The sequence below is a fragment of the Emydura macquarii genome, unplaced genomic scaffold (assembly GCF_026122565.2).
Source record: "Emydura macquarii macquarii isolate MOO-44397 ecotype Brisbane River unplaced genomic scaffold, CSIRO-AGI_Emac_v2 contig_2676, whole genome shotgun sequence".
NCBI lineage: Eukaryota > Metazoa > Chordata > Testudines > Chelidae > Emydura > Emydura macquarii.
Genome location: NW_027132813.1, coordinates 15482561 through 15509238, shown reverse-complemented (window position 1 = coordinate 15509238; position 26678 = coordinate 15482561). Strand labels below are relative to the sequence as shown.

Sequence of the window (26678 nt, the reverse complement as noted above, 5' to 3'; positions counted from 1 at the left end):
GTATTGATACTGATTAATATTGAACCCTGTATTGATCCCACAGTAAAACAGAGAAATCATTGATGTGTTTGGCATACTGTAATATGAAAGTACGCATCTTGAAGGTTGATGGCTGAGAACCAGTCCCCCTGTTCTAGTGCTGGGATTAATGTAGCTAAAATGATCATCTTGAACCTTTGGGCATGAACAAATTTGTTGGGCTTCCTGCGATCCAATATTGGCCTCCAACTTCTGCTTTTTTTCCTGAGTTAAAAAATAGTAGGAGTAGAATCCCTTCCCTTTGTATTGCGTTGGGCCTGTTCTATTGCCCCTAGTTACAGGAGGTGGCGCACCTCTTGTTGTAGTAGGTGTTTGTGAGATGGGTCCCTGAAAAGGGATGGGGAGGGAAGTCGGGAGGGTGGTATGGACCTGAAAGGGATGGAACAGCCAACTTGGATGGTTTCTAAGGCTCATTTGTCCATAGTTACTGATGCCCAGGTTTTGTGAAATGAGCGTAATCAATGTGCAAAGATGGTTGTAGGCGCTGAATTGGTGGGGAGGTTTCTCAGACACTTGATCAAAGCTTCAAAATGACTGCTTCATCTGGAATGGTTGTGAGGAGGGTGTTTGGATAGGAGTTGATCTTCTTTGGGTCTCTGCTTTTGCCTGTGTGTGTCAAAAGATCTTTGCTGGTGAGTGAGAGAGAGTTATCTGCGTCGGTAGGGCTGGTACCTCTTATGCCTGTGAGTGGTGTATAAATTTCTAGGGGTCTGAGAGTCACTCTAGAGTCCTTCATAGAATGGAGTACCTCGTCCATCTTTTTGGAGAATAATTTCTCCCTGTCAAATGGTAGGTCTTCTACCTTTGTTTGCAGGTTATTTGGAATACCTGACGACTGCAGCTAGGATGTGTAGCGCATGACTACGCTGTTGCCGTTGTTTGGGCTGCTGTGTTGGCAACATGAAGGGATGCCTGCAAGGACATTTGGGCAACTAAATGACCCTTACCTACCAGAGAATTAAATTGATCATGTTTATCTTCTGGTAAGTAGCTAGCAAATTCATTCGGTTGGTTATAGCTGTCGCGATCGTATTTTGCCATCAGGGCGTTGTAGTTAGCCATTTTAAACTGCAAGGTTGCAGACGAGTACACTTTGCAACCAAATAGCTCCAGTCTCTTGCAGTCTTTGTCCTGTGATGTGGCCTTGTATTGTGGCTGTATGCTCCTCTGGTGTACCGTGTCTACAACCAAGGAGTTTGGAGGAGGGTGGGTAAACAAGAATTCCACACCCTTCACAGGGACATAGTATTTTCTGTCTGCTCTCTTACAGGTTGGTTGGGCAGAGACTGGCATTTGCCACATGATGTCAGGGGGTTGTATTAATGTGTCACTTACTGTCAGTGCAATCTTCATGTTGGTCAACTTGTGTAGTATCTGGAAGAGTTTGTATTGATTTTCTTTGACTTCTTCCAGGGGTATTTCTTGGCTTAGTGTCACCCTTTTGAAAAGCTCCTGGAATTGCCTGAAATCATCAGCCATTGTAGGAGGTGGTAACATTATAGCCTCATCAGGAGATGACGATGAGTTATGGGGTGGCGAGGTGTCCTGCTCTCCCCCTTCATCTGTCTCGTCTAGCGTGTCTTCTTGTATCTCTGATGGTTCTGGCCCAGATGAAGGTGGAGGTGATCTTAATTCGCTCCTGGCTGGTGTTATGGGGAGGCTGAGGTGGTCTCTGTAAGCATCTCATGGAGTCTATTGTATAGCGAATGGCATTTGTAGGTACATCCATGTTTGTTTGCACCACTCATCATTTTGCCAAATTGGGATCTTGACTTCATGGTAGATGTTGACTCACGTCTGATGGGGGATTAGTGATGCGGTGAAAAGGTACCCTCCTATATTTTGTCTTCCTCGTCACTTGAAAATGGAGGAGCGATGGGAAATAATGGGAGCTCTGGTGATGTATGTTCAGATGACGTATCAGTATCGAAGAGTGGTGAGTATGGTGAGGGAGGTGAAATGCCTTTATCTACCTGATGTTGCTGTGGTCATTGTTTTAGTACTGCCGATGCCGGCATGATTATGTTGCTTGGCATGGTGGGCAGTGCTGTAGTTTTATATTTAGGTTTCCTCAATGCTGTCTCAGTCGGTGCCGGAGGTGGAGGCATTGGTACTGTGGTTGGTCTCAGCACCATTTTTGCCAGTGTCCATGGTGCTGTGGGAGACTCAAATTTGCATCTCGACTCGGTTGGCTTTTCGGTACGGACAGTATCAAAAGTGCTCACTCGTGAAGCAGTCAGCATGGAAGGCAGTGACCTTGCTGGAGACTACTTCTTTTTGGGCACGTCTCTGTCAGGCGAGGTCGGGGCTCTTTTTCTCCATCTTGTGGAAGAATGAGCCTTTTCTTTCTCCTGTTTTCCACCGGAGTCAGATTTTAAGGTGGGCTTGAGGGATTTCTCCATCAAGATGAGCTTAAGGTGGAGATCTCTATCATGCCTAACCCTAGCCTTTAGATTAGTGCAGTGAATGCACTTTGATGCGATATGTCCTTCTCCGAGACACCTGACGAATAAGGAGTGGCCATCTGAGACTGGGATTGCGTCTTTACAGGATCCTCATCTTTTAAAACTTAGGGAGCCACGCATTCTCGAGTAGTGTCTCCTCACTGCATAGAGAACTATGCAATGATCATGAAAAAAGACATTTTTTCCCTATCTAATTAGAACTTAAGAGTTATTCTAAAGCTAACCTACTTATGACCTACTAAAGACCTATATTTAAACTAACTCTAGAGTTAAAATATTTGGGTTTATTGTTCTGTCAGGGACAGTGCAGCGGAGCTCTGTCTCAGGCTGGGGATGCTTGAGAAGAAACTGAGGGGTCACGCCATGCAAGCGGTGGTTGAGGCACCAACAGTGCCATGGAAATACCTGCTGTGAATGTGCAGCCCAGAGAGGCACTGCTGCAAAAATCTCCGATCGACAGCTCCGGGACGCACCGACACCTGAAATGGAGCACCCACAGACACAGCACTTGAAGAAGAAATTATAATATTCTTTTTATTGCTAATGGTGTATATTCAGATTTCAGTTTGTTGATCAAACTGATATCCCTTAAATTATTTTGGATTTACACTGGTGTAACTTAAATCAGAATCCAGCTCAGCATCTTCCATAAACTTTAGGAAAGCAACACAAACTCTTTTTCAGGCATAAGAATAAAGAAAGGCAGATTCATGCAATTTCAACTTTGACCATCAAACTTTTTTTTTTTTTTTTTTTTTTAATGCTAAGAATAAATTGAAAAAAAATTCTCAGAAAATGATACTGCATTGCAATGTAGTGCTGGCCCCTCATCTTTCTGGTATAAGATTAAAGACTTGTGAGTGGAAAAGCTATGCCAGCAGAGTATTCCACAACTATTATTTCCTCTTCTAACGCTCCTGGCAGCCCTAAATCCTTTAAATCCGTTCCTAAAAGGATCTCCATTTGCTTGGGCAATTTTTGCAATACATGGCCTCCTAACCCTTACCTCCTACCTTGGATCTCACTTATGTTTATCACAGCAGAGTCAGTCTTTTTACTTCAAATCTTTCAAGGAGCGTTGTGGATGGTAATTCACTTGCGTAATTGGCTCAAGAGATGAAAATCTTGTATCTGCCTCTCTTAGCCACTAATCTATCCAGTTGACTGCAAGCCTAATTGGCAGCTTGTTTAGTAATTTGGCTTCTAAAGTGTTGTATTGATGTTGGATAAACAGCCAATGGAAGGAGAGGTGATATATGCTGCTTCACTTTAAAATCTAGTGCACTTCCCCCCTGTTTTCAGAAGACATTTAATAGTCAATCTTTTTGGGTTTTTTAGGGTTTTTTGTTTCCCGTTTCTACACCAGCTAGCTGAATGAAGGGATGTAAAACAGTAGGTTTTGATCGTAAAGCAGGGTGCCATTCTATCAGAAACTATGTTAAAATCATAAACTGTTAGACTGAATCCTCTTTATAAGGGGGTTCACTAACGAAACTGAAAATTGGAGTGGCTGCACAGATGTTTGTTTTTTTAAATTGTATTGAAAATCTGTGTAACATCAACAGCAGCTTCACAACTAACAGACATATTGTGATTTTTTAAATTGCTGTGATGTTCAAATATTTATAACTTATCTGCTTAATTTACACATCTATTTGTTGTTAATCTGATGTACTGCAAATGACTATTTCAAGCTACAACAAAAGCAACAGTGAAGATGTCACATTATTCAGCTAAACATTTTGGGCCAAATTTCCAAACATGGGTGAGCTATGTTGTGCTCACAAAATCTGCACCCACTCTGAAATCTTATGCTACATGATCATAAACCCTACACTGATAACAACACAAAATCTGAACTGGCCTCTGGTCATCAAGTTATCACAGTTCCTTTGGCGTGGCTTTACCAGGGACTCCTTCGAAGAAAATCCACTGAAACGATAACACAGACCCTGGCTTATTTTCTTTTCTGACTAAAGCTCTACCAAACCAGAAGTTGGACATTGTGTGTCCCACTCACCAAAGCCCATTCAGTCCTTTCTACCCATACCAAATACATAATTGTGTTGCATCCTTTTGCAGGAGCTGAAGGTTGGGTGGGAAGAGAAGGCACAGCAGAGGTGGAAAAGTCCGCCTTTCTCACAGGTAAGGGGAGAGCAGCATGCCAAAGACTGCCTTTGCACACGAATCTATGTGAAACGATCCATGAAAGTATTTACTCCACATTTTTGGCAACACTGCAAATATCACTCTACTCTGAAGCAGATTTTCCAGTGTAAAATCTTCCAAAGCAGATAAAAAGGAAACTAGAAAACTTGGCAAAGTTTTTACTCTCTGATAAATGTTCAGCAACTTTACATGAATTATGGTTTCAACCCAGGTCCTAGAGTACAGGGGTTTACATCACAAAGTCACCCACAAAGTTGGCAGCCTTGTTGGTAATCTCAGCAGAAGCTCCAGGGACTGAATCGACATGGGGACTAAACAATGTCACTGTTGGAACTGATCCATTCAGAACAAAGTTAAAACAGACTATCAGGACAGTGTGAGGAAGATTTCACTTTTGCTGACCATACATTACTTATTCCGTGGATGGGAGATTTCAGTCTCCAGACCTATCAAACTAGTACTTTTCATAAGCATTCATTCATTAAAACAAAACGAGAAAACAAATATAAATGTTGTTAACTACTTGCACTAAGATAAAACAAATCTACAGGTAAACTACTTACTCAGGCATAGGTACCTCCAACCAGTGTACCACCAGAGGCCACTTTAAGGATGCAGGAAACAAATTTAAAATATTTTAATAAAGCTAATGTTAAAATTATCTAATATACAGGTTAAGGAAAGAGTTTTTATACAGATGGGTATAATGCTTAAATTATTGAGAAGTACAGAATGTGGTTTAAAAATCATAAAATACATATACCACATAATCTGCAATATCCCAAATTAAGGTTTATAAATTTAATAAAAGCATCCAGTATTAGCATCCAAATATTCAGGTACATCACCCACAAAAATTATACTAAGAGTAGCTCGTGGAAAGCAAATATAGCAATGACTGTAGATGTAGATTGTCTCTCAGTGACTGAGAATTTTAGGATAGATTCTCCCTCAGTAAATACAATCCACCAGAAAAGTCTTACAGTTACTTTCCTGGCTTAGCTTCTCAATGGCACCCTAGTTCGTATCACACAGGGAGGGAAAAGAGGAATTAAGATGAAAAAAGACGAATATTTCTAAGCCTTCTGGCTAAGATAAAGTGAAGATGAAGGAAGTTGTAGGGTTCTCTAATAAAATGAAATTCTGTGGAGCTCTCTTCAGGTATGTCTACTCTACAATTGGGAGCTGTGATTACAGCACATGGGGTGTACCTGAGTTAGCTTTGAGATCACAGCTAGCTGAAGAAACAGCAGCAGAGTAGCTGTGGCAGCAGGGGCAGTGACATGAGCTAGCCACTCAGGTATGTACCCAGAGTTCTTGAAAGAGTTGCACTCAGGAGACTAACCTGTGCCACCACCCCTGCTGCCGCAGATACATTGCTACTGTTTCTTAAACTAGCTAGATCAAAGCTATCTTGGGTATGCCTACATGAGCTGTAATCACACCTCGACTGCAGTACAGACATATCCTCATTAATTCCATACCATCTGAAGACCTTAGATAACATGTCACAGTTATCAGTCCTTCCTTGCCATGAGTCTCACTTCCATAATTAAATCATAGGAGAAATTCTATGTCAATTCCCCTTAAATATGCAATCTATCACTTAAATATGCAAACTTAATACTGACCGAAGTTCTTTCTAGTGGTAATAGAAATGTCAGAATGCAAATCTTAGGTATTTCCTAAGTGTGTGTCCCACTGTTGTACGCTTCTTTCAGGTTTGTAAAAGTCAAAATCCTGGTGGTGTATGCTGGAAAGTGAAAGCAAGTATATCCATCCTGAAATCATAATACAGTGGGTGTCTGTTCAGACACTACTAATACCTGCTGATCCTTTCTTTGCTTAAAGAAAGAAAACTTTGAACATGTTTGTGTTAGGAACCTGATCAATGTCTCTTACATTCTTACACTATGGAAATGTTTTCTGATATTTTAAAAGGTTTTTTACTTTTATTGATGTAAAATTATAGAAACTGTTATACATTGAATATACAAACATAAAACTACACCATAAGGTTCTTTCCTTTAAAATTAAATTACAATGGTAACTATATTTAAGTAGATGAGCATGAAGACAGCTATGATCTCTCATCCCTAGAAAAGGTCCTTCTCAATCAGGGTTAAGGCTTGATGCAGGCCAGGATTGGGAAGCTTCCATTACTGGTTCAAGTACTATACTTGTTCCGTGTACAGACAAGGGACTTCTGTCTCCAGCACTGTTCATCTAGGAACTTTAACAAGTCAAACAAAAACTTAAAAAAAAAATTCAAATCTTCATACATACTACCATGCGATATTACTTAGGCTATGTCTTCACTGACTGCGGCAAATTCGCCACCGTCAGATTGACTTCTCTGGATCGACTGAGTGGTCAGTGAAGTCAGTACACCTCCTCAAGTAGTGTAGCGCTGCGTCGATGGGAATGATGTTCCCGTCAGCACAATGCAGTGAAGACGGCACGCAGAAGAGAAGCAGAGAAGTCGACGGGAGTTACGCAAATTTTTTGCGTAGCGTGTGTGACTCCGGTCGACTGCCGCCGAATCTTGGAGGTAAGTGAAGACAAGCCCTTAGACATCAATTCTAAGATGGAGGGAGCACATTCTAAATTTCCCACACAGAAGCAATGGGGAATTTGTATAGCAATTCAGTGTTTGGAAATTTACCTTTAGCTTAACTAGGTAAGCCCAAGTCTGTCGTTTATCTAACCCAGAAAATTGACCTTCACCACAAGCTTAGCCTGGGCAACCTCCGTTACACAAAGGTGTAATCAGAATCTTTCAAATAATCATTTTGGCACTGTGGATATTCAAGTCTGACTTTTAATCCCTGATACATTAAACATCAGCAAAATAGTTTGCTTAGTTGTTCCATTGGTAATTTTTAAAAAGGAATGAAAACATTTAGCCTTTTGATTACCTAGTTAAAGTGAGTCATGACAGCGTTATAGCTGTACTCTGTATGGCTGTTATAATTAAGAATCTGTCAGGTTTTTCATTAAAACACATTTTTTAAAATTAGGTTTATAACTCAATCATTTCAAATTGCATCATCTTGAATTGTGAGACATACAAACCATCAGCCCACAAAAAAAAATTACAATTAAAATTGTGCTTTTACAGAAAGTGATCAATATCTGTTAAGATGCATGGGATACTATTCTGTGTGATGCTTTTTACATTTCCATACATATTCTATGTTTTAGTCATTTGTGCTCTATGCTTTTATGATAATTTGAAGAACAGAATTTGAAGAAAGCCATTTCTTTGTTTTTGAAAACTGTTTACTGGAGCATACACAAAACTTATTTTTACTTTTACTTTGTATTAGTGTTCTATAGTCTGTAAATTGTAAATTATGTTAATAGAAATCCACTAATGAAAAACGGAATTTGTGCACAAGGAGTAGTGAATAAAAGCAGTTCACAGCTGAGATTTAGAGGTTCTAAAGGGATAGAAAAAACACACAGGATCAAAGGGATAAAGGAAATATGCTGGAGACCCGAGAGCCATTTGGGGAACTAGAGAGAAGGAGGTACACAGAAGATGAAAGATAATCAGAACACAAAGGAGAGAACCGGGATAAAAAGTCTATTCAGTTTATGAGTATGACTTTTAGAATTCTTCTGCAGCATCTACAGAACTGATTAAAATATTTTTAATGGATAATCTCTAAACTTTCAGTGAGTATTTCAACTGCATACATTTCAAGGACACACTTCGTTGATACCCTCCTTTATTTTATGTATGATTAGATTTTGTTGGTTGTTAATTACTTTTACTAATACTGAACATGATTTTGGTAGGGTTATTTTCTCTGACAGATAAACTAAATAATTAAATATACAGGAAAAAGTCTGTATAAAAAATAATGTACCTTGAGGGCATTGTGTGACTGCAATGAGACACGTCAGGGTGTCACACTGAATAGCACTACTACTACTCAGGTAGTTGGAGCAGGCATGAAGTCATGCAGAATGACATACACCCAAGTTTCACTGCTTAAACTGCATTTGCAGTTTGAAACCTATTTCTTAAATAGGTATCAATTTCTATAGAAGAAATGGACAGGAAAAATAAGTAGTCACCTATGATGTACAATGTACTGCCGTGGCTCTTTGACTCTTAGGAAACGGAAGACACATATAAAAAGTATGAAATATTTGCAATGACCTTGTTTTAACTTGTAAACTAATTAGTTAAGTTGATGCAATATTAAAAGAGGCTTTATCAAACACCCCCCAAAACTGAAAATTCATTATAGCAAAAAATGCAAAATAAGATCCTATTGTTTTTGCTGTCAGCTGGTAACAAACTCCCCTCCCATCCATATCAAATAGTATTCCTATTATTTTGTTCACTGCTTTTCAGCACAGCTTTACCTCACCTTTACTGATGACGTTTTTCAAACTATAATATGGTCTGTTCTGTGAAAACTTTCTTGCTTCAACAGTTTCTCATTGTTGTAAGAAGTTGTCTACATCCTTTGTTACTAATATACACAAACCTATTGGTATGTGACTTTGACTCAAGGCTGAGAACAGGCTATAAATTTAGAAATCAATATCTAACTCTATCAATATTCATTTTACTTTTTCAATATAAAATACAAAGGTGAAAGAGCAGTAAATAAGCTAGAGTACTGAAATAAATTGGGTGTTCTTGTCACAATTAATAAATGTTTACCCAATAACACTGCTAGCTACAATAGTCTACTGTCTTGCAAAATGTCTGAGAGTATGTACAGGACCAGGTGCTAACCTGACACAAAAATACACACAATGTATCTCCATTTAAAAAGTAATCACCAGTAATTCTCCTTGGTACTATTTATCCCAAATATATAAAGCATACTGCGCACATTGCTATGGAAATGCATTTATCCAAGAAATTTTCTTCTCGAAACACAGATTGGGATTATGGAACTAAACTATTTTGCTCACCTACCTGGATGACATACTAGGTCATGCTTTCCTAATTTTTAATATTGTGCATCGTATTCCAAGATAAAGCTTATAGCTGTTCACTGATCTACAGTCAGTAAACCTTTCAGCTTCCACTACTGTATTCAAGTAGAAAGCAGAGTAAGTACTGATGTACTCATTCTGCTGATTTGCAGAAACAAACATTACTGTGATTGCTGTGTATGTGCTATTTTTTTTTTTGGGGGGGGGGGGGGGGGCAAAAAAATTTTTCCATGTTAATTTTTTTGGTCAATCCCAATCCTTTTATTTCTATATTTTAGGAATGTAAAGACATTAGGTAAATCCTTTTCTTTCTTCAATTAATTTCAAACATTACAAAAAAAACTCGGGTTTTAAAATTAATTTAGTTTGGTAAGGAGTGGTAGTGAGGTATTGAACACATATACTTGTGAAACGTGTGTGTGAACATAGCTAACATGGTTTAATTTACTAAATGTTTTTCCAAGTTTATACTGGGTTCTTTTTAAAAAAAAATCACAGATTCAAACATAGAAAAACCTTTCACAATATCAAAAACTAATACGGAAGGAAACTGAACAACTCTTCTTGAATTAAAAATATAAATCCATATTAGTTAAACAGTAGCAAGTACAAGGCTTTTTCTTTTTCTCTTTCTTTTTTTGATTTTGTATTTTTTTTTAAAAAGGCCTGTATCTCTCTCTCAGTTTTAAACAAAAATCCTTTCGAAAAAATGCCTTGTACATTGTGAAGATGTCACTATGTATCAGAAACTCTGAGTGCTTATATGAAATATTTAGTGACTTCATTATCAAAAGACTGACTTTGCAAATTATGCAGGGGGAGTCATCTTGTGAACAAGGGAAGTCCAAAGTAAAATGTATGATAAAATGAATTTCACTATACTTATAACCACTCTGTAGAAAATGATTTCCTTTGGAACTTGTAAGTTGTGAAAACAAAATCACCTTATAGAAATAATTATATTATCCTCTCCTCAGTCATTAAATATTTTCCTGCTCACTTCATATATGTTCATTGTCTTAGGACCTGATCCAGGCACTCTCTTTTTCCATACTGCTTCCACTAAGATGTAGCATTTCTGAGATTGTTCTTGGTCTTTTTCTGTCATTGATGTTTGAAACACTGAAATATTCAGGGGGTCATTCAACTGGAATGCAAACATTAGGTTACTCTAAGAAATATCTAGGACAGATCTGAATCAAAGAATTATATGCGTGTGCACACTGTATATATAAGGTACTATAAATATCTGCTAATAAATAATAATATATACTAACGTGCATTCCAGAGGCTCACATACTACAAATATGTGAAATATATGAAGGCAGAATAATAGAAATATACACAAAAAGATGCATGCCCACACCCTCCCCAGTATAAATATATATAGTTAATATAAACAAACCAATGAGAATCCTATAAATCACAGCCAAGTATTGAAAAAGTCATTTCACAGATGTAACATCAGCAAAATGCATGCAATGGTTGTGACCTCGCATCTATAAAAATCTTTGAAAATGGACTTGCAGATGTTAGGTTCAAAATTAGTGCAGCACATAAAATGGCTCTATTTCATATACCTGACTCCAAACTTTCAATGATTTGCCCAACAGTTCACTATTTTTTTCTTGTAGAGTATCTTATATTTATTCTATGTTTTGATATACATTCTTTATTGCAAAAATATGCTAGCTCTTCCTACCTTATATTGTTGAGTATACAACTTTTGCCTAAGATTTTCATTATGGGGAAACCAAATCACTTTTCTTTAATTAGTACTGTGTTTGAAAAGGCTGAGAAATTGGAAATATTTAAAGAACAATTAAAAATCAGTTAATTCTTAATCTCTAATACTATTATACTACCTGCCTAAAGGTATCTCAAGAGTGGCTGAATTTATCATGTACTTTGCTGTGTTGCTGACCCACTGCTTTGTATTTTAAAGATTTAACTTTTGGGTTTTTTTTTTTTTTTTTTTTTTTTTTTTTTTATAAACAGTAAAATTGGTTACCTGTGGGTCCTGGCAGGGGTGCAGCTTTTCTTCTCCGTTTGATGTCTCCCATGCACAATGATCCTAAATGTACACTTGTTTGTCTGTAAGTGATTATCAGAGAAAACTATTAACAAAGGGGAAAAATCGCCACATAAATACACAGCTTGTATAATTTGAACCTAAATCAAAACATTCTCAATGAAGATGAAGCTGCACAGTGAGGCCACCAATCTTGTTTATATCGAAACATAATTATGTTTGTTGACAAGCGCTCAGCATCTAAACACAGCATCATAAATTGTTACTGGAATGAATAATATAAAAGGAATGCTTTTTAATTTTCAAAACTGGCAATCTTTCTAGCTCAACATAAAACACTGCTGCTTCTGACAGGAAAATAGCTAAGATTAATTATCTAAAGAGATCACAATATTGTTGTAGGTTATCAATTGGTTACTAATGCCTTACTGTCAGAATGACATTTATTACAGGAAAAAGTATTATCAATTTATTTTAAGGTAACATGAAGAATGTATGAGGTAACATGAAATAGAAAACTCTTCAAAGGCATATGAAATAAATCTGTGCCACACACTGATTCCCCCGCCCCCATCTAATTCATTGGCAGGGTGTGAAAACTATATATTGGTGGCATAGTATTTTGCTGTGTCCATTAAATAATTATGAGTTTATGCTGTTGGTCTGCTTAAGACAGAGTATTACTGTAAGTGGTAAATAACCACATCTTAATGGACTGAACTAATGGGAAGTCAGGTTACCCAGAAAAAGGCAAAGCTAGAATTTGGGAATTTAATGTTATTTGCACTGTTAAACTGGGATAATAGTGCAATTTTGCTATAAGTAACATGGCATTCCTTTAGAGCAGTATAGATACTGCTGGCTGTGTCATTCTGTGAAGAATTAGGAGACAAGGGAAAAAGAGGAGAAAAAGAGGAGACAAGGGAAAAAGAGAGATTCCCCCCCCCCCCCAAAAAAAAAATCCTCCCCCCAATATTGTGATTCTTTTACTGATAACTTCATGCATTTTGTTAAATTTCAAGGTGGAAAACACATCTAGTGAAGTGGTGCCAATGAAGAGTACTATGTTCCCATTCTAGAGCCTGGGTTCAATCAATGACTTAGGAATTTTGTTTTATTGCACATAGCTTTCTTTGAACTATACTGTTATTAATTGTGTAAGAGATCATTAATTATGTGATTTGAAAGAATATTCAAATTTCCTGGATAATACTGTAAAAAAAAGCAAAACCACAAAACAGGGCTGAAAATGGTCAGTGTTCTGGTACAAAACGGCTTTTAAAAATAAATATAGTAATAACTTTATTTCACAGAGGGGCTTCAGTGTGTTATTTAAAAAATAAAATACTCCAATGCGTATCCCAGAATAAATTATTGTGCCAGAACTTCAGCATTGATTAATTTAACTTTCTATTTTAACATGGACTTTTTTCCCTTAAAACAGGCTCACAAGTTGTATTTAAATAAAATGTTAATATCCAAAGGCTAAGTATAGGAGAACTATCCTTTTTTCCCCCCTTCTGCTATCATGGGGTACATTTCAATTAGTTCTAAATGTACATTAAGACTCTTTAAACCCCCAACCCAAACCTTTCATAATTTGTAGTACATGTGAAAACTGGAATATTTAAATAACATATAGAAAAAGGCAACAAAAGGCAAAATAAATATTCAAAAAGCTCTATTTAAACAAAGCTGTTATTCAACTTGCAGGTTTTAACTTATATTTTGTATATTTTATTAAAGTAACCATTTAAATAAGTACAGTAACATAATGTGTGTTTTTGGATTTTGTTGTTGTTTTAAATAATTGCTAACAAATGTAGAGAATGGGTTATGAAGCTGGTCTAATTACACTTGGGAAAACTATCTCCTCAGGAATGGCTTCAACTATCTTGTTTACTCACTTTATTTTAACATTCATAATGCAGCTAAATCACACTTAGAATTTATTTGCTGAACTTAAACATTTGAATTCAAATAAAGAAATGCAAAATATTAAAATTAGCAACTGGCTTAACAGCTAAAAAGATATGTCCCATTTTATTCAAAATAAATATGCTGCAGATAAAAAATGTGAAGACCTTCATAACTCATTGTAGTATTTTTTTTAATCAAGAAACCTATGAATACTAAACATAGATCACCAGCTTCCTCTTCCCAAAATTCATATCCCATTATATTATTGCAGGGTCTTAGACAAAACAAGTTTCCTGGACATGTCTCATACTAGTTAGAGCGCAATATCTGTTTTTCTTTCTCCAGCATTCTTATGTGGAGGGGAAAGGTGAACACAAACAAAAAAACCCAAACAGCACAAATCAAAAACACACACCACAACATCAAGGGTGCAAATAGGATGAAAGATAAAAATTAATAAAGTCAGCCAATTGAACCTCAAGACCTGAGTTAAAGGAATAACAGCTAGCTGGGTTTGAGTAATTGTAACCAAAATTGATTATCTGTTACACTGCATTGAGATATCTAGATTATTGATCAGTAAGATTATGGTACTCAGGTCCTACCACTTTTCCTCCAGGCACATGCAATGGAGTTGCAACAAATAACACTAAGTAAGGACTACTCTGTTATTGTTGTCACCCTTCATGTAGAACATAGCAGTTACTTTTTAATTCAAAATCAATGAATGTCTGAAAGGCAGCCTTGTTCCTTCAGCATAAATGAATCATTTGTCTTTGCAAAGCACAACAATTTGATCACTAGCCAAGGTGAGAGTGGTTATTTCTTTGCTATGGTTTTGAGTAAAACCTAGAGTTTTTATATGCCAGAAACAACTAGCCAATATTTGAAGATTTAATTTAATTTTTAATATTTAAAGAAATCGTTAAAGCACCAATTAAGCTTTTTCAAATCCACAGTCCATTATAAGACTACCACTAATATTATATCTTCGACTAAAACTAGATTAATTTCAAACAAGTATTTATTTCCACGGTAGTTTACAACTACCATTTTACATGTATTGTTGACTGAATCACAGAAAGACAAAAGGCTACATTTTAATGAGCAAGGGACAAAGAACTGTTCCTAATCTGAAAGCTACAGTTTAAAGAAACCCAGCCATTACACTTTAGCTATAAACAAACACTGGCTCATGTGTATTACATTTCTAAATTGTAGAAGTAGACAGAACTCTGACCCTCACAATCTGGCTAGGGGTTCAACAATATGCTTCTTAACATTAAATCACAAAAGCAAGGATTACAAATAGGAAGAAAGCTATTTCCCTGATTTCTCTCTACTTATCCATAGCTTGCTGCAAGCTATCGTTTATAAATAGTGCTCTGGTGGAAAACTAGGCATTTTATTAGGGAAAAAATAAAACTTGTTAAGACCACCTTGCCTGAAAACTTGGCTTTTGATGTGCTGGTGACAGGGACTGGAGCAAGCAGTGTCAAATGGAATAATTTTTAAGGAAAGACAACAGGAACTTGTCGCCTCATTGTATGCATTTACAAATAGAGGCTTTCAGAGTATTAGGCCTAGTTAAAGCTGCCCTCTGGATAAAAAGTGTTCCCAAGCAGCCTCAGACAAGCTTGGGAGACAAACAGATGTGACTATGGTCCCTGGCGTTTGGCAAGAACACTCACTGTCAATAAGAAAAATATAAACATAGACAGGGCATCAGCTGCACAACAGTGGAGCAGGCCTGCAAGTGTCATAGCAGCGGCAAAGTTGTGGCAGAGGGAAGTAAAAAGGCTGCAAAAGCCAGACTGGTGTGAACTTACACTACTAGGCCAAGATTTTGTTGTTGTTGTTATTGTCATGCCTCAACATATTAAATAAAAAAGGAATGGAAAAATCTACTGCCAGATTTTATTCCTTTTTCTTCTTATATACAGTATAAGAAAAAATGGCAATGTTTTACTATAAGCACAAGAAAACTCATCAAAAATCACATATACTAATAAAAAAGTAAGTTACACTATGGAAACAGCTGTCCTCATCTACGTGGAGGCAGCCATTCCTAACACGAGTCACCAGTGCTCATGGCTATTTGCTGTAAAAGTTCTCATCCCACTGTTCCGTGCTATCTAGACACCATTTTCTTTACTCCCCCACTCCTCATTCTGGTAGTCTGGCTTTCCGTTTTTTCCCCTAGATAATCTTTCCAGGATAGATATCTAAATGATACATCTTCTACATTCCCCAAACAAACCATTCCATCCACACTGTTGCCATCTTGTTTTTCTATCACCTCAGTATTCTTGACAATACAATATTTTTAATGAGCTGTTTCTCATCTGCAATTATGAATGTTCAAGCTTTCAAAGCCATTTGTAGCAGGTCAAGTCAGAGTTTGATCTAATGTGATCTTTGTAGTCATTAGCACCATCCTTTCATCCGCAAAAAGCCTTCAGTTTCATGTTGACATTTCAATCCATACCCAGCCTTTTTTGAAAGAGGCCCCCCACTTTCACAGACCATGGATATAGAAAATAGACCTTTATATGCCATTTCCACTTTGCATATGCATTTATATATATTTTGTTTTGTTAAATGATATTTTATATAAAAACAACAAAAATAAAGAAAAAAGGAAAATAAAGAAATCAGACCTTTACTTGTTTAACCTCTTCTTTTCACCTTTAAGGGCTTATGATGCTCCCAGATATTATCAGCACCTTTGCTATTAACATCCAGATGTAATTAGAATTTCACTCTAGATTTAGTATTCACTTCAGTCATTAAAAAGCAGTACAGGACACTGGACTGAGCACAAGATGTCATCTACTCCTGAATACCAATCCTACTTCTCCTTCTGACTTGCTGGGTGGACTTGGGGAAATCATTAACCACCTTGTCCATTTTTCCATCTGTAAAAAACAGTACTCCTCCAAAAACAATTAATCTTCATCCCTAACACCCTGGAAGTGGCAATTATACCACAGCCATCTCACAAAGGTGTTGTGAGGATTAAGTTTGTATAGCAGTTTTCTTCATACGTGCTAGTACACTGCCTAAGACAATGAGACCTTGATTTCAATTAGGGGCTTCTGAGCACTACTGCAATACAAATAAAACATTTACTTATGTATTTATTTTACATGTCTACTGATTGCTACAACGTCTCTGTTGGTTACCTTACTCCAATGTCTTCTTGCTTTTAGGAATTTTCCTCACAAGCTGATCCATATACTTACTATTCTTGATGTGTTATAATTATACTATTGGTTGCATTGCTAATACATGCACACCTCATTTCCCCTCCGCAGTTTGTTTGGACTTCTCTTTACACTTCAGCGAAGTGTCAAACCATTTACCGGATTACATTTTGTACCTCTATGCTGTGACACAGATTATCTATAAATGATAGAGGTGCCTGATTTATGTATTTTAGACATTATGCATTTATGCATTTTGAACTTTGAAAGTAGCAATTGCTGATAGAGGTAGAGAGAGGAAGCTTTTATGTTTTGTACAGAAACATTCATATCTATTGGATTTCTGTGCAGCTGATTTAGAAAGCCTAAATTATGTTGCTGAAATAACGTTTTAAACAAGCTGATTTTCACAGCATATTTTAATGAACTGATATCAATTGTCTGTCCATTATATTCTGCTTAACAACTCTTTCACCCAACTTGGGCATTGAAATACTTTGTAAACAGCAGCATCTATTCCAGCACAGTATCAATGAGTTCCTGCAGATGGCTGTAGAACTCTTCAATTTTATCATTGGATGCTGTATTTAGTGTGTAGGCTTGATAAGTTAGAAGCTCTTTAGAAACAGGTTGTAGTAAGGCTGGAGTTGTCTGGTGTGTATTTTAGAAAGTATATGAGGGCTTTATTATTAGGAAAAAATGTCACTCTCTTTGTCCATTTTCAATCTCAAAAGAGTTGGGTGTGAATGGAGACAGAACAAAGTGATGACTGCAACTCATTTGAAGCATGAAATGGTTTGACAACAATTTCTTAAATAGACAATGTAATTTATCCCATTAGGTGGCATGTTTGGACACTCCTGGTAGTCATCGACAAGTTGAATTTCTTACTATAATATAGTTTTAATTTTCAAAATCTAAAAAATGGTTTTAAGACAAGATTGAAAGAGTGACTCATTGGCTTGGAAGGGAAGGGTGGAAAGAGTTCATAAGATATAAAGGAGATCAGTAAGTAACCTCTTTCCTCAACTATGATGTGTCACAGGAAGAAGGCTAAGACCAGAGGTACAGAGTGAGAGGAGGACGGAGGATGGGGAGCAGAGGTCAGAACAATAGGGAGAAATAAGATAATGCAGAATGTCTAAAACCAGGAAAGCAATTCTGGAATTGGATTAATAAAAACATATTACATAGGAAAGCCAATAAAATGACTAAAAATGAAGGTGGGTGGTTTCTTCCATCTTTCCTGAACAAGAGCATAGCTTGACCACACAGTCTCATTATTTTAGTATCCCTAATGTAATAACAGCATAGCAAAAGTTCTCAATTTTTTTACAGTGTGGACCACATTTAATTTAGAGATTGTCTTGTGGCCCACATGTCCTCCTCCCACAGGAAGTTGCACAGACTGCCTCCTCCAGTTGATAATGGAAACTCTGTGGTGATTAGCAATTGTTTACATGGAAAACTGGACAGTATTTAAATGTTATTTTTAGGTGTCTTAATATGACCAACTTGTTCTCCACAGACTGCTAGTAAATCCTTCATCACCTACCTGAGGTTCATGGACCACTATTTGAGAACTGTAGCGATATACAGCATTAAACAATATCATGTAGATATTGCTAAATTTCCTGTCACCTTAGTATTTAAGAAAGGTAGTGGGACCAACAAAAGTTTCAGCAATTCAATTTTGATTAAGCCTTCATAAATTTGGATGCTTATGCAAAGTCGCGCCCCAAGTACATAATATTACTCATACATAACAAAGAGGTTTAATCAAATACATATCTCAACACAACTAACGATGATTCTGTTATGGCACCTTCATAATACAGTACTACAAAATGCAAGAGAGATATGTTGCAAAGCAGTGGCAAACAGGTTCATTAGAAAGGGGTCAACTCCCTTTCCCTTGTGGCACAGAGCTACTGCACCAATGTTTATAGTTCCTTTTGTTCTACTACTTTTTCCAGTCATCTAGAAGATGTCACTCTGTCAAAAAGAAAGTTAACATTTGTTGTTTACTGATAGTGTCCTCCTCCCACTAACCTGCAGAGTCTGGGAGTGCTTCGCTGTGGAAAGAAAAAGAAAGCTCCTTATATAGATATTTAAGAGGGGAGAGAAAAAAGTAGCCCAACAAGTTTACCATAACAATAAATAAGAACAATTGACTGAATTCAAAACATTCATCTTCCACCTTTCCAAGATGTGAATTACAGCTGTCCAGCATGCGACAAGCACTTCACACATCCTAAAGCACTCTCCCCTAAATGAAACAAAAATTTAAAGGTAGTTTTTTTAAGATGCAAAGGGGCAATTGTTGGCTGTATTGCCAATCCCACGCAGTTTAGCCAAATCATGCTTGATCAAAGGTATATTATCTGGTTTCCATTTGAATAGCAAGCGATTGATAGCCCTGCAGTAACTAGCACATCCCATTGAAAACTTGTCAGTAAGGTTTTCTCTCCCTGTCTGTACACAGGTTTAATACAGCAGAAGGATACTGTGACTGCAGTATTGGTAAGTGCATAGCACATGACTCTGAGAACACTGCTTCCATAGACAAAAGACAAATCATAGAATCATAGAGTTGGAAGGGACCTCAGAAGGTCATCTAGTCCAAGCCCCTGCTCAAAGCAGGACTAACCTCAGCTAAATAATCCCAGCGAGGGTTTTGTCAAGCCACAGCTTAAAAACCTCTAAAGATGGAGATTACACTACCTCTCTAGGTAACCCATTCCAGTGCTTCACCACCCTCCTAGTGAAAAACTTTTTCCTAATGTCCAACCTAGATCTCCTCCACTGCAATTTGAGACCGTTGCTCCTTGTTCTGTCATCTGCCACCACTGAGAACAGACTAGCTCCATCCTCCCTGGAACCCCCTTACAGGTAGTTAAAAGCTGCTATCAAATCTCCCCTCATTCTTCTCTTCTGCAGACTAAACACACCTAGTTCCCTCAGCCTCTCCTCATATGTCTTGTGCTCCAGCCCCCTAATAATTTTTGTTGCCCTCCGCTGGACTCTCTCCAACTTGTCCACATCCTTTTTGTAGTGGGGGGCCCAAAACTGGACACAATACTCCAAATGCGGCCTCACCAATGCCGAATAGAGGGGAATAATCACTTCCCGTGATCTGCTGGCAATGCTCCTACTAATGCAACCCAATATGCTATTAGCCTTCTTGGAAACCAGGGCACACTGCTGACTCATATCCAGCTTCTTATCCGCTGTAACCCCGAGGTCCTTTTCTGCAGAACTGCTGCCTAGCTCATCGATCCCCAATCTGTAGCTGTGTATGGGATTCTTCCATCCAAAGTGCAGGACTCTGCATTTGTCCTTGTTGAACCTCATCAGATTTCTTTTGGCCCAATCCTCCAGTTTGTTTAGGTCCTTCTGTAACCTATCCCTACCTTCCAGGGTATCTACCACTCCCCCTAGCTTAGTGTCATCTGCAAACTTGCTGAGGGTGCAATCTACCCCATCCTCTAGATCATTGATGAAGATGTTGAACAAAACCAGCCCCATCACCCGACCCCGGGGCACTTTGCTTGTGACCGGCTGCCAGCTAGACACGGAGCCATTGATCACTACTCGTTGATCCCTATGCTCTATGCCTAACTTGCTGATAAGAATACTGTGAGAGACCGTATCAAAAGCTTTGCTAAAGTCAAGGTATATTACACGTCCACCGCTTTCCCCACATCCATAGAGCCAGTCACCTCATCATAGAAAGCAATCAGGTTTGTCAGGCATGACTTTCCCTTGGTGAATCCATGTTGACTGTTCCTGATCACCTTCCTCTCTTCCAAGTGCCTTAAAATGGATTCCTTGAGGACCTGCTCCATGATTTTTCCAGGGATTGAGGTGAGGCTGACCGGTCTGTAGTTCCCTGGATCCTCTTTCCTCCCTTTCTTGAAGATGGGCACTATATTTGCTTTTTTCCAGTCATCAGGGACCTCCCCCAATTGCCACGAGCTTTCAAAGATAATAGCCAATGGCTCTGAAATCACAACAACCAACTCCCTCAGCAGCCTCGGATGCATTGCATCCGGCCCCATGGACTTATGTATGTCCAATCTTTCTAAATAGTCTTGGACCTGTTCCTTCAGCACTGCGGGATGTTCACCTCCTTCACATTCTGTGCCGCCCAATGCAGTAGTCTGGGAGCTGACCTTGTCTGTGAAGACAGAGGCAAAAAAGGCATTGAGTACCTCAGCTTTCTCCACATCCTCTATCACTAGGTCGCCTCCCCTATCCTGTAAGGGGCCCACACTTTCCCTAAGCTTCCTCTTGTTGGTAACATAGCTGTAGAAACCCTTCTTGTTCCCTTTCATGTCCCTTGCTAGCTGCAACTCCAATTGTGATTTGGCCTTCCTGATTTCATTCCTGCATGTTCGAGAAGCATTTTTATAATCCTCCCTAGTCATCTGACCAAGCTTCCACTTCTTGTAAGCTTCTTTTTTGTGTTTAAATTCACCAAAGGCATCTTTGTTAAGCCAAGCTGGACGCCTACCATATTTGCTATTCTTTCTGCACATCGGGATGGTTTGTTCCTGTGCCCTCAATAAAGTTTCTTTAAAATACAGCCAGCTTTCTTGAATTCATTTCCCCCTCATATTAGCCTCCCAGGGGATCCTGCCCATCAGCTCCCTGAGGGAGTCAAAGTCTGCTTTTCTGAAGTCCATGGTCTGTATCCTGCTGTTCTCCTTTCTTCCTTTCGTCAGGATCCTGAACTCGACCATCTCATGGCCACTGCTGCCTAGATTGTCACCCACTTCTACTTCCCCTACCAAATCTTCCCTGTTTGTGAGCAGCAGGTCAAGAGAAGCACAGCCCCCAGTTGGTTGCTCCAGCACTTGCACCAGGAAGTTGTCTGCAACACTATCCAAAAACTTCCTGGATTGTTTGTGCTCTGCTGTATTGCTTTTCCAGCAGATGTCAGGATGATTGAAGTCCCCCATGAGAATCAGGTCCTGTGAATTGGAAACTTTCCCTACTTGACTGAAGAAAGCCTCTTCTACCCGTCCTCCTGGTCTGGTGGTCTGTAACAGACACCCACCACGATATCACCCTTATTGTTCTTGCTTCTAAGCTTAACTCAGAGACTCTCAACTGGCTTATCTCCAGTTTCATACTGGAGCTCAGAGCAATCAGAGCTCTCTTACATACAGTGCAACTCCTCCATCCTTTCGCCTCTGCCTGTCCTTCCTGAAGAGTTTATACCCATCCATGACAGTGCTCCAGTTGTGTGAGTTACTCCACCAAGTCTCAGTTATTTCAATCATGTCATAGTTTCTTGACTGTTCCAGGACTTCCAATTCCTCCTGCTTGTTTCCCAGGCTTCTTGCATTTGTGTATAGGCACTTGAGATAACTAGCCTATTGCCCTACTTTCTCAGTATGAAGCAGGAGGCTTCCCCTGCTGCATCCTCCTCCTTCCTTGTAGTGTCCCACTTCTCCACTTACCTTCGGGCTTAGGTCTCCGTCCCCCGTCGCACCTAGTTTAAAGCCCTCCTCACTAGGTTAGCCAGCCTGCCCGCAAAGATACTCTTCCCTCTCTTCGTTAGGCGAATCCTGTCTCTTCCTAGTAATCCTTCTTCCTGGAACAACATCCCATGATTGAAGAATCCAAAGCCCTCTCTCCAACACCACCTGCGTAACCACGCATTTACTTCTGCAATGCGACGGTCCCTACCTGGGCCTTCTCCTTCAACAGGGAGGATGGATGAAACACCACTTGCGCGTCAAACTCCTTTAGCCTTCTTCCCAGAGCCACATAGTCCGCAGTGATCCGCTCAAGATCGTTCTTGGCAGTGTCATTGGTGCCCACGTGGAGAAGTAGCAAAGGGTAGCGGTCTGAGGACTTGATGAGTCTTGGCAGTCTCTCCATCACATCCTGAATCCTAGCTTCAGACAAGCAGCACACTTCTCTAGTTTCCCGGTCCGGACAGCAGATGGATGACTCCGTCCCCCTTAGGAGGGAGTCCCCGATCACCATCACCCTTCTCTTCCTCTTGGGAGTGGTGGTCGTAGAACCCCCATACCTAGGACAATGCATCCCTTGCCTTCTGATCAACAGGGTCTCCTTATGATCCATTCCCTCAGATGAATCTTCCAAATAGTTCTCCGCTGTAGTACCTGTGCAGAGAGCCTGAAAACGATTCCTTACCTCTATCTGCATGGTGGGCATGTAGGGAGGTCACAAGCTGCCAATTTTTCCCCCGTTCTTCAGTTTCCCCTGCACTGCCTTCTCTGAATTTTCCTCACACTGTGCCTACAGTAGCAAATCATGTCTTCAATCGAGAAAGACTTCGTTTTCTTTAATGCAACGCAGGGTTGATACTTGGGTCTCTAGTCCTTTAACCTTCTCTTCCAACATGGAAACCAGCCTGCACTTTGTACAGACGAAGTCGGCTCTATCCTGTGGGACATCAAAGTGATCAAAATTGTTTCTGTAAAAATGGAGGTTTTGGGACCTATCTAAAAAACAAACAAAACAAAACAAAAAACTTCAGTACGGTTTTCTTAGGAATATCTGAAATAGATGTCACCCAGTACGATTGGATTTGCCTAACTTTAGGTCAAATCAGTGTCTGAAATCTATTTTGTTTTTTGTCATAAAAAGCTATATAGCATTTGCGCCTAGTGATTTGGACAGTCAGTGTCAGCAAGAAGAGCCAGAGAACCAGCTAATTTCTATTGACGTTACTGTGACAGCTACTTTCTTATCAAACAAATTGTTCCCCCTTTTCCCAGCAGTTGCTTTTTTGGGGGTATTTGGCTCCTTTTGCTCAGGCTGCAGATGAGGGCAAAGATTTTTCCCTCTACAACAACATCCATCCAAACTTACTTCAGTGGAGAATGATGGGGATTAGATACTTAATTTCACAGTTTTTATAGAACCAATAAAAGCTGACACTGATGGTTTGAAGAAAAAGGGATCAGACTTTGAAGACCATGGGATGGAGATTTTGATTATAGCTTCAACAAACACATTTATGAATATCACCTAATCATTCATATCAGAACCTGTTGCTATGGGGAATATGGCTTATATACACCAGCTTTGTTCAGTGGAAATGTAAAGTAATCAGACCAAATGTATGGTGAATTGGCTACATTCCAGTGCCCTGAGTAAATGGAACGAGGCAGCAGATAAACACATTCAATTAAACATTCCTCTAAAATATATATTGGGTAAATATGTATTAAGTAAGGTCATAAATCATATTAATTTTGCCAACAGACAGATATTGTTTTATCAGAATATATAGTATTAAAAGGCAATTCAGCCATTTTCATCTACCATAAAATTAAGTATTCAGTATTATATGCTACTCACAGCAAAACCCCATGAAAAAATATATTGCAGATATAGATAAAGTAGCCAGTTTGAAAATCAGTATTTTTAAACCAAAATATCAAGAACAAGGAGACAATATGAATAAATTGTTTTATCACATGGAATTAGAAGAATTGATGCAGTTTGAAATACAAAAATTGTATATACCTTCTGTCATTTCTTTGCATTTATATTACCTAAATCCTAAAATTAAAATCAAAGAAAAAAAATTCATTCCTGGGTTGCATACATAGTTATAAACAACTAAAGAGTGTATATATTACTAGTAAGATGTGTAGCCTCTTGACTAGACTATTGATACTGTAATCTGGGATTGTCTGCTATAAACAGTTTTGGTAAATTTTGCAATCTCTCTCAATTAACAATAAAAAGAAATTGGCAAAATAATTTTGTATTTATTGCTACACACTCATTATATACATACTATATTATATACAAATATATAACATTAATTTCTAACTCTTACAAGGATAAGAGCATGCCTCCCAAGTGTTATCACTTTTTTTTTTTTTAATTATTATTATTTATAAATATCATTCAGGTGAAATCAGAATTTCACACTAGATCTATCTACTCACTTTGCAAGCTCTGAAGCTTTTTCCTCAGAATCAGTTAAAAGAATGACATCACCAACGTAACACAAATTGCAGCATCTGCCTCTACCAATGTGAAGATTAACTATCAAGAGCGATACACTTTTTTCTTTTTATTAAATGTTAAACAGATATGATAGTAGCATTGTTCTATGTCAAAATCCTTTCATATCAAGCCAATCTGTTCAGAATGCAACTTTAAACATAAGAGTGACATTTGTTTTAATGGAGTACTAGTGCAATCTAACTATGAATGGGAAAATATTAATATCTCCTGTCAGTGGAGTATCTCATCACCACCTAGAGTACTCTAACACTTGTCTTCACATTGTCTTTTTCCAGCACTTCTGAGACCTAATTCAAGTTCACCTACACTAAGCAAGTCTCTATTGGCATCCCATTCAGCAAATCCAAATGGAAATGAAATCCAGTGCCACAGCACCCAATCTCCAGAGAGCCATGGACTCTAACTGTGAACTGAAAATCTTTTTAAAAAAATCTGTATTAGAGCTTTACTGTCCTCAGAAAGGATAATGCATTATTTTTTCTTGTTTCTAATTAGTAATTTAAGCATATGTTCAGCATTTAACTCTAAATGTTTGCCTTTTCCCCAAGCTCTAAGACAGCTGTCCAAGATGTGAATGCCAAAAAACATTTAAATATCAACATCTGTTGAATTATGTTAATTTAGTGTAATATAATTGGGCATGAGTTGGAATTGATCAAAAGTATATGAATTAGACAAAGGCAAATCCAAACCAATATCTTGGTGCACAAAACAAGTCAACAAAGAATGCTAAGAAAGAAAAATTCTGTTAACTAAACTAGAACAGATCATTCAAGATTATAGCTTTCCTCACAAAAATACTACCATTTTGTATTTTTCATCATGAGAAACTCTTGTGTCTACAATACTGGAACCTGCTGAGACACGGCACTTGGAAGTGATATGTAATGAAAATATCAAGTTGAAAGAATGACTTTTAAAATGTCCATAAGAGGTATTCTGATGGCTCTGAAGGAAAACCTAACCTCATTTGTTTTTAGAAGTGAAGAATTCAGAAGATCTACTCTATGTTCAAAAGAGTTCACTCAACTGATTTTAGATTACAGAATTCTAAATATAACATGTATTATGATTTTTATATCAAGTAACAATTAAGGAAAGATGGATATGGTTCATATTTAAGTATCTACAAAATGTGGCTAGTGAAGAGATTATGTTATTGGAGTAGACTGTTGTTACAGAATAACAATCTCCTGCTGTTCCAGAAATTCCAAGGCAAACAAAGCCTTTTGCTCTAACCGGGAAATAATGATTTTGTGGAAAGACTCTCATTGACTTGATTAGAAGTTAGATCAGCGCCTTAATGTATACAGGTATCACAGAATGCAATGGATATTTCAACAGAGTGACCATTGCTAACTGTATCATTGCTAATCTGCTGCTGCATTACTATTTTTGGTCCTTCACATGAAAATGAATTTACCAGTAAACTCTTTTACAAAATGAAGTGAGTACAGTGCTTTTGAAAGTCTTTTAAACCAAATTCAAGGCATGATCCTGTAAATGCTTATACTCTTGTTCAATTTTACTCATAAGAGTAAAGGTAAATGTGTAAAGGGGTGCAGGACCAACCTCTAAATTTATCTTCAAAGCAAGTACAGAACATAGGAGCAATAGTGACAATTTCCTCCATAATGATGTCTCAAACTTGACCAACAGGGAGGATGTCTAAAGTTGAAAAAGTATTCAGCAGCTTAGCCCATTCCATCCTTGGCCTCTGGACGGAGAATGAAAATAAGATGTCAGTTGGTATGGACATGGTCCACTAGAAAGCAGACTGGGACTAGTAATTAATTTCACACAGATAAACAGCAACAGATAGTAATCATTTTCAGTCCTTGTCAATCAGACCCAGAT

General features: G+C 38.1%; 1 protein-coding gene across 5 annotated transcripts in view; it reads right to left on the bottom strand.

Annotated features, from left to right (window-relative positions):
* GPATCH2 (G-patch domain containing 2) overlaps positions 1-26678 on the bottom strand; it is a 195307-nt gene that overhangs the window by 11289 nt on the left and 157340 nt on the right. Inside the window, exons 9-11 of one of the 5 annotated variants that reach the window (XR_010922977.1) lie at positions 11650-11732; positions 10583-10785; positions 6115-6906 (exon numbers count right to left, since the gene is read on the bottom strand). Coding sequence is in view for 1 of the 5 variants with exons in the window: in XM_067564947.1 (XP_067421048.1) it covers positions 11650-11732 (83 nt within the window). In the remaining 4 variants the exon portion in view is untranslated. Of the gene's footprint in view, positions 1-6114; positions 7218-10582; positions 10786-11649; positions 11733-26678 lie in introns of those variants that run through there. The other 4 variants (XR_010922976.1, XR_010922974.1, XR_010922975.1 and 1 more) reach the window with 4 other exon arrangements.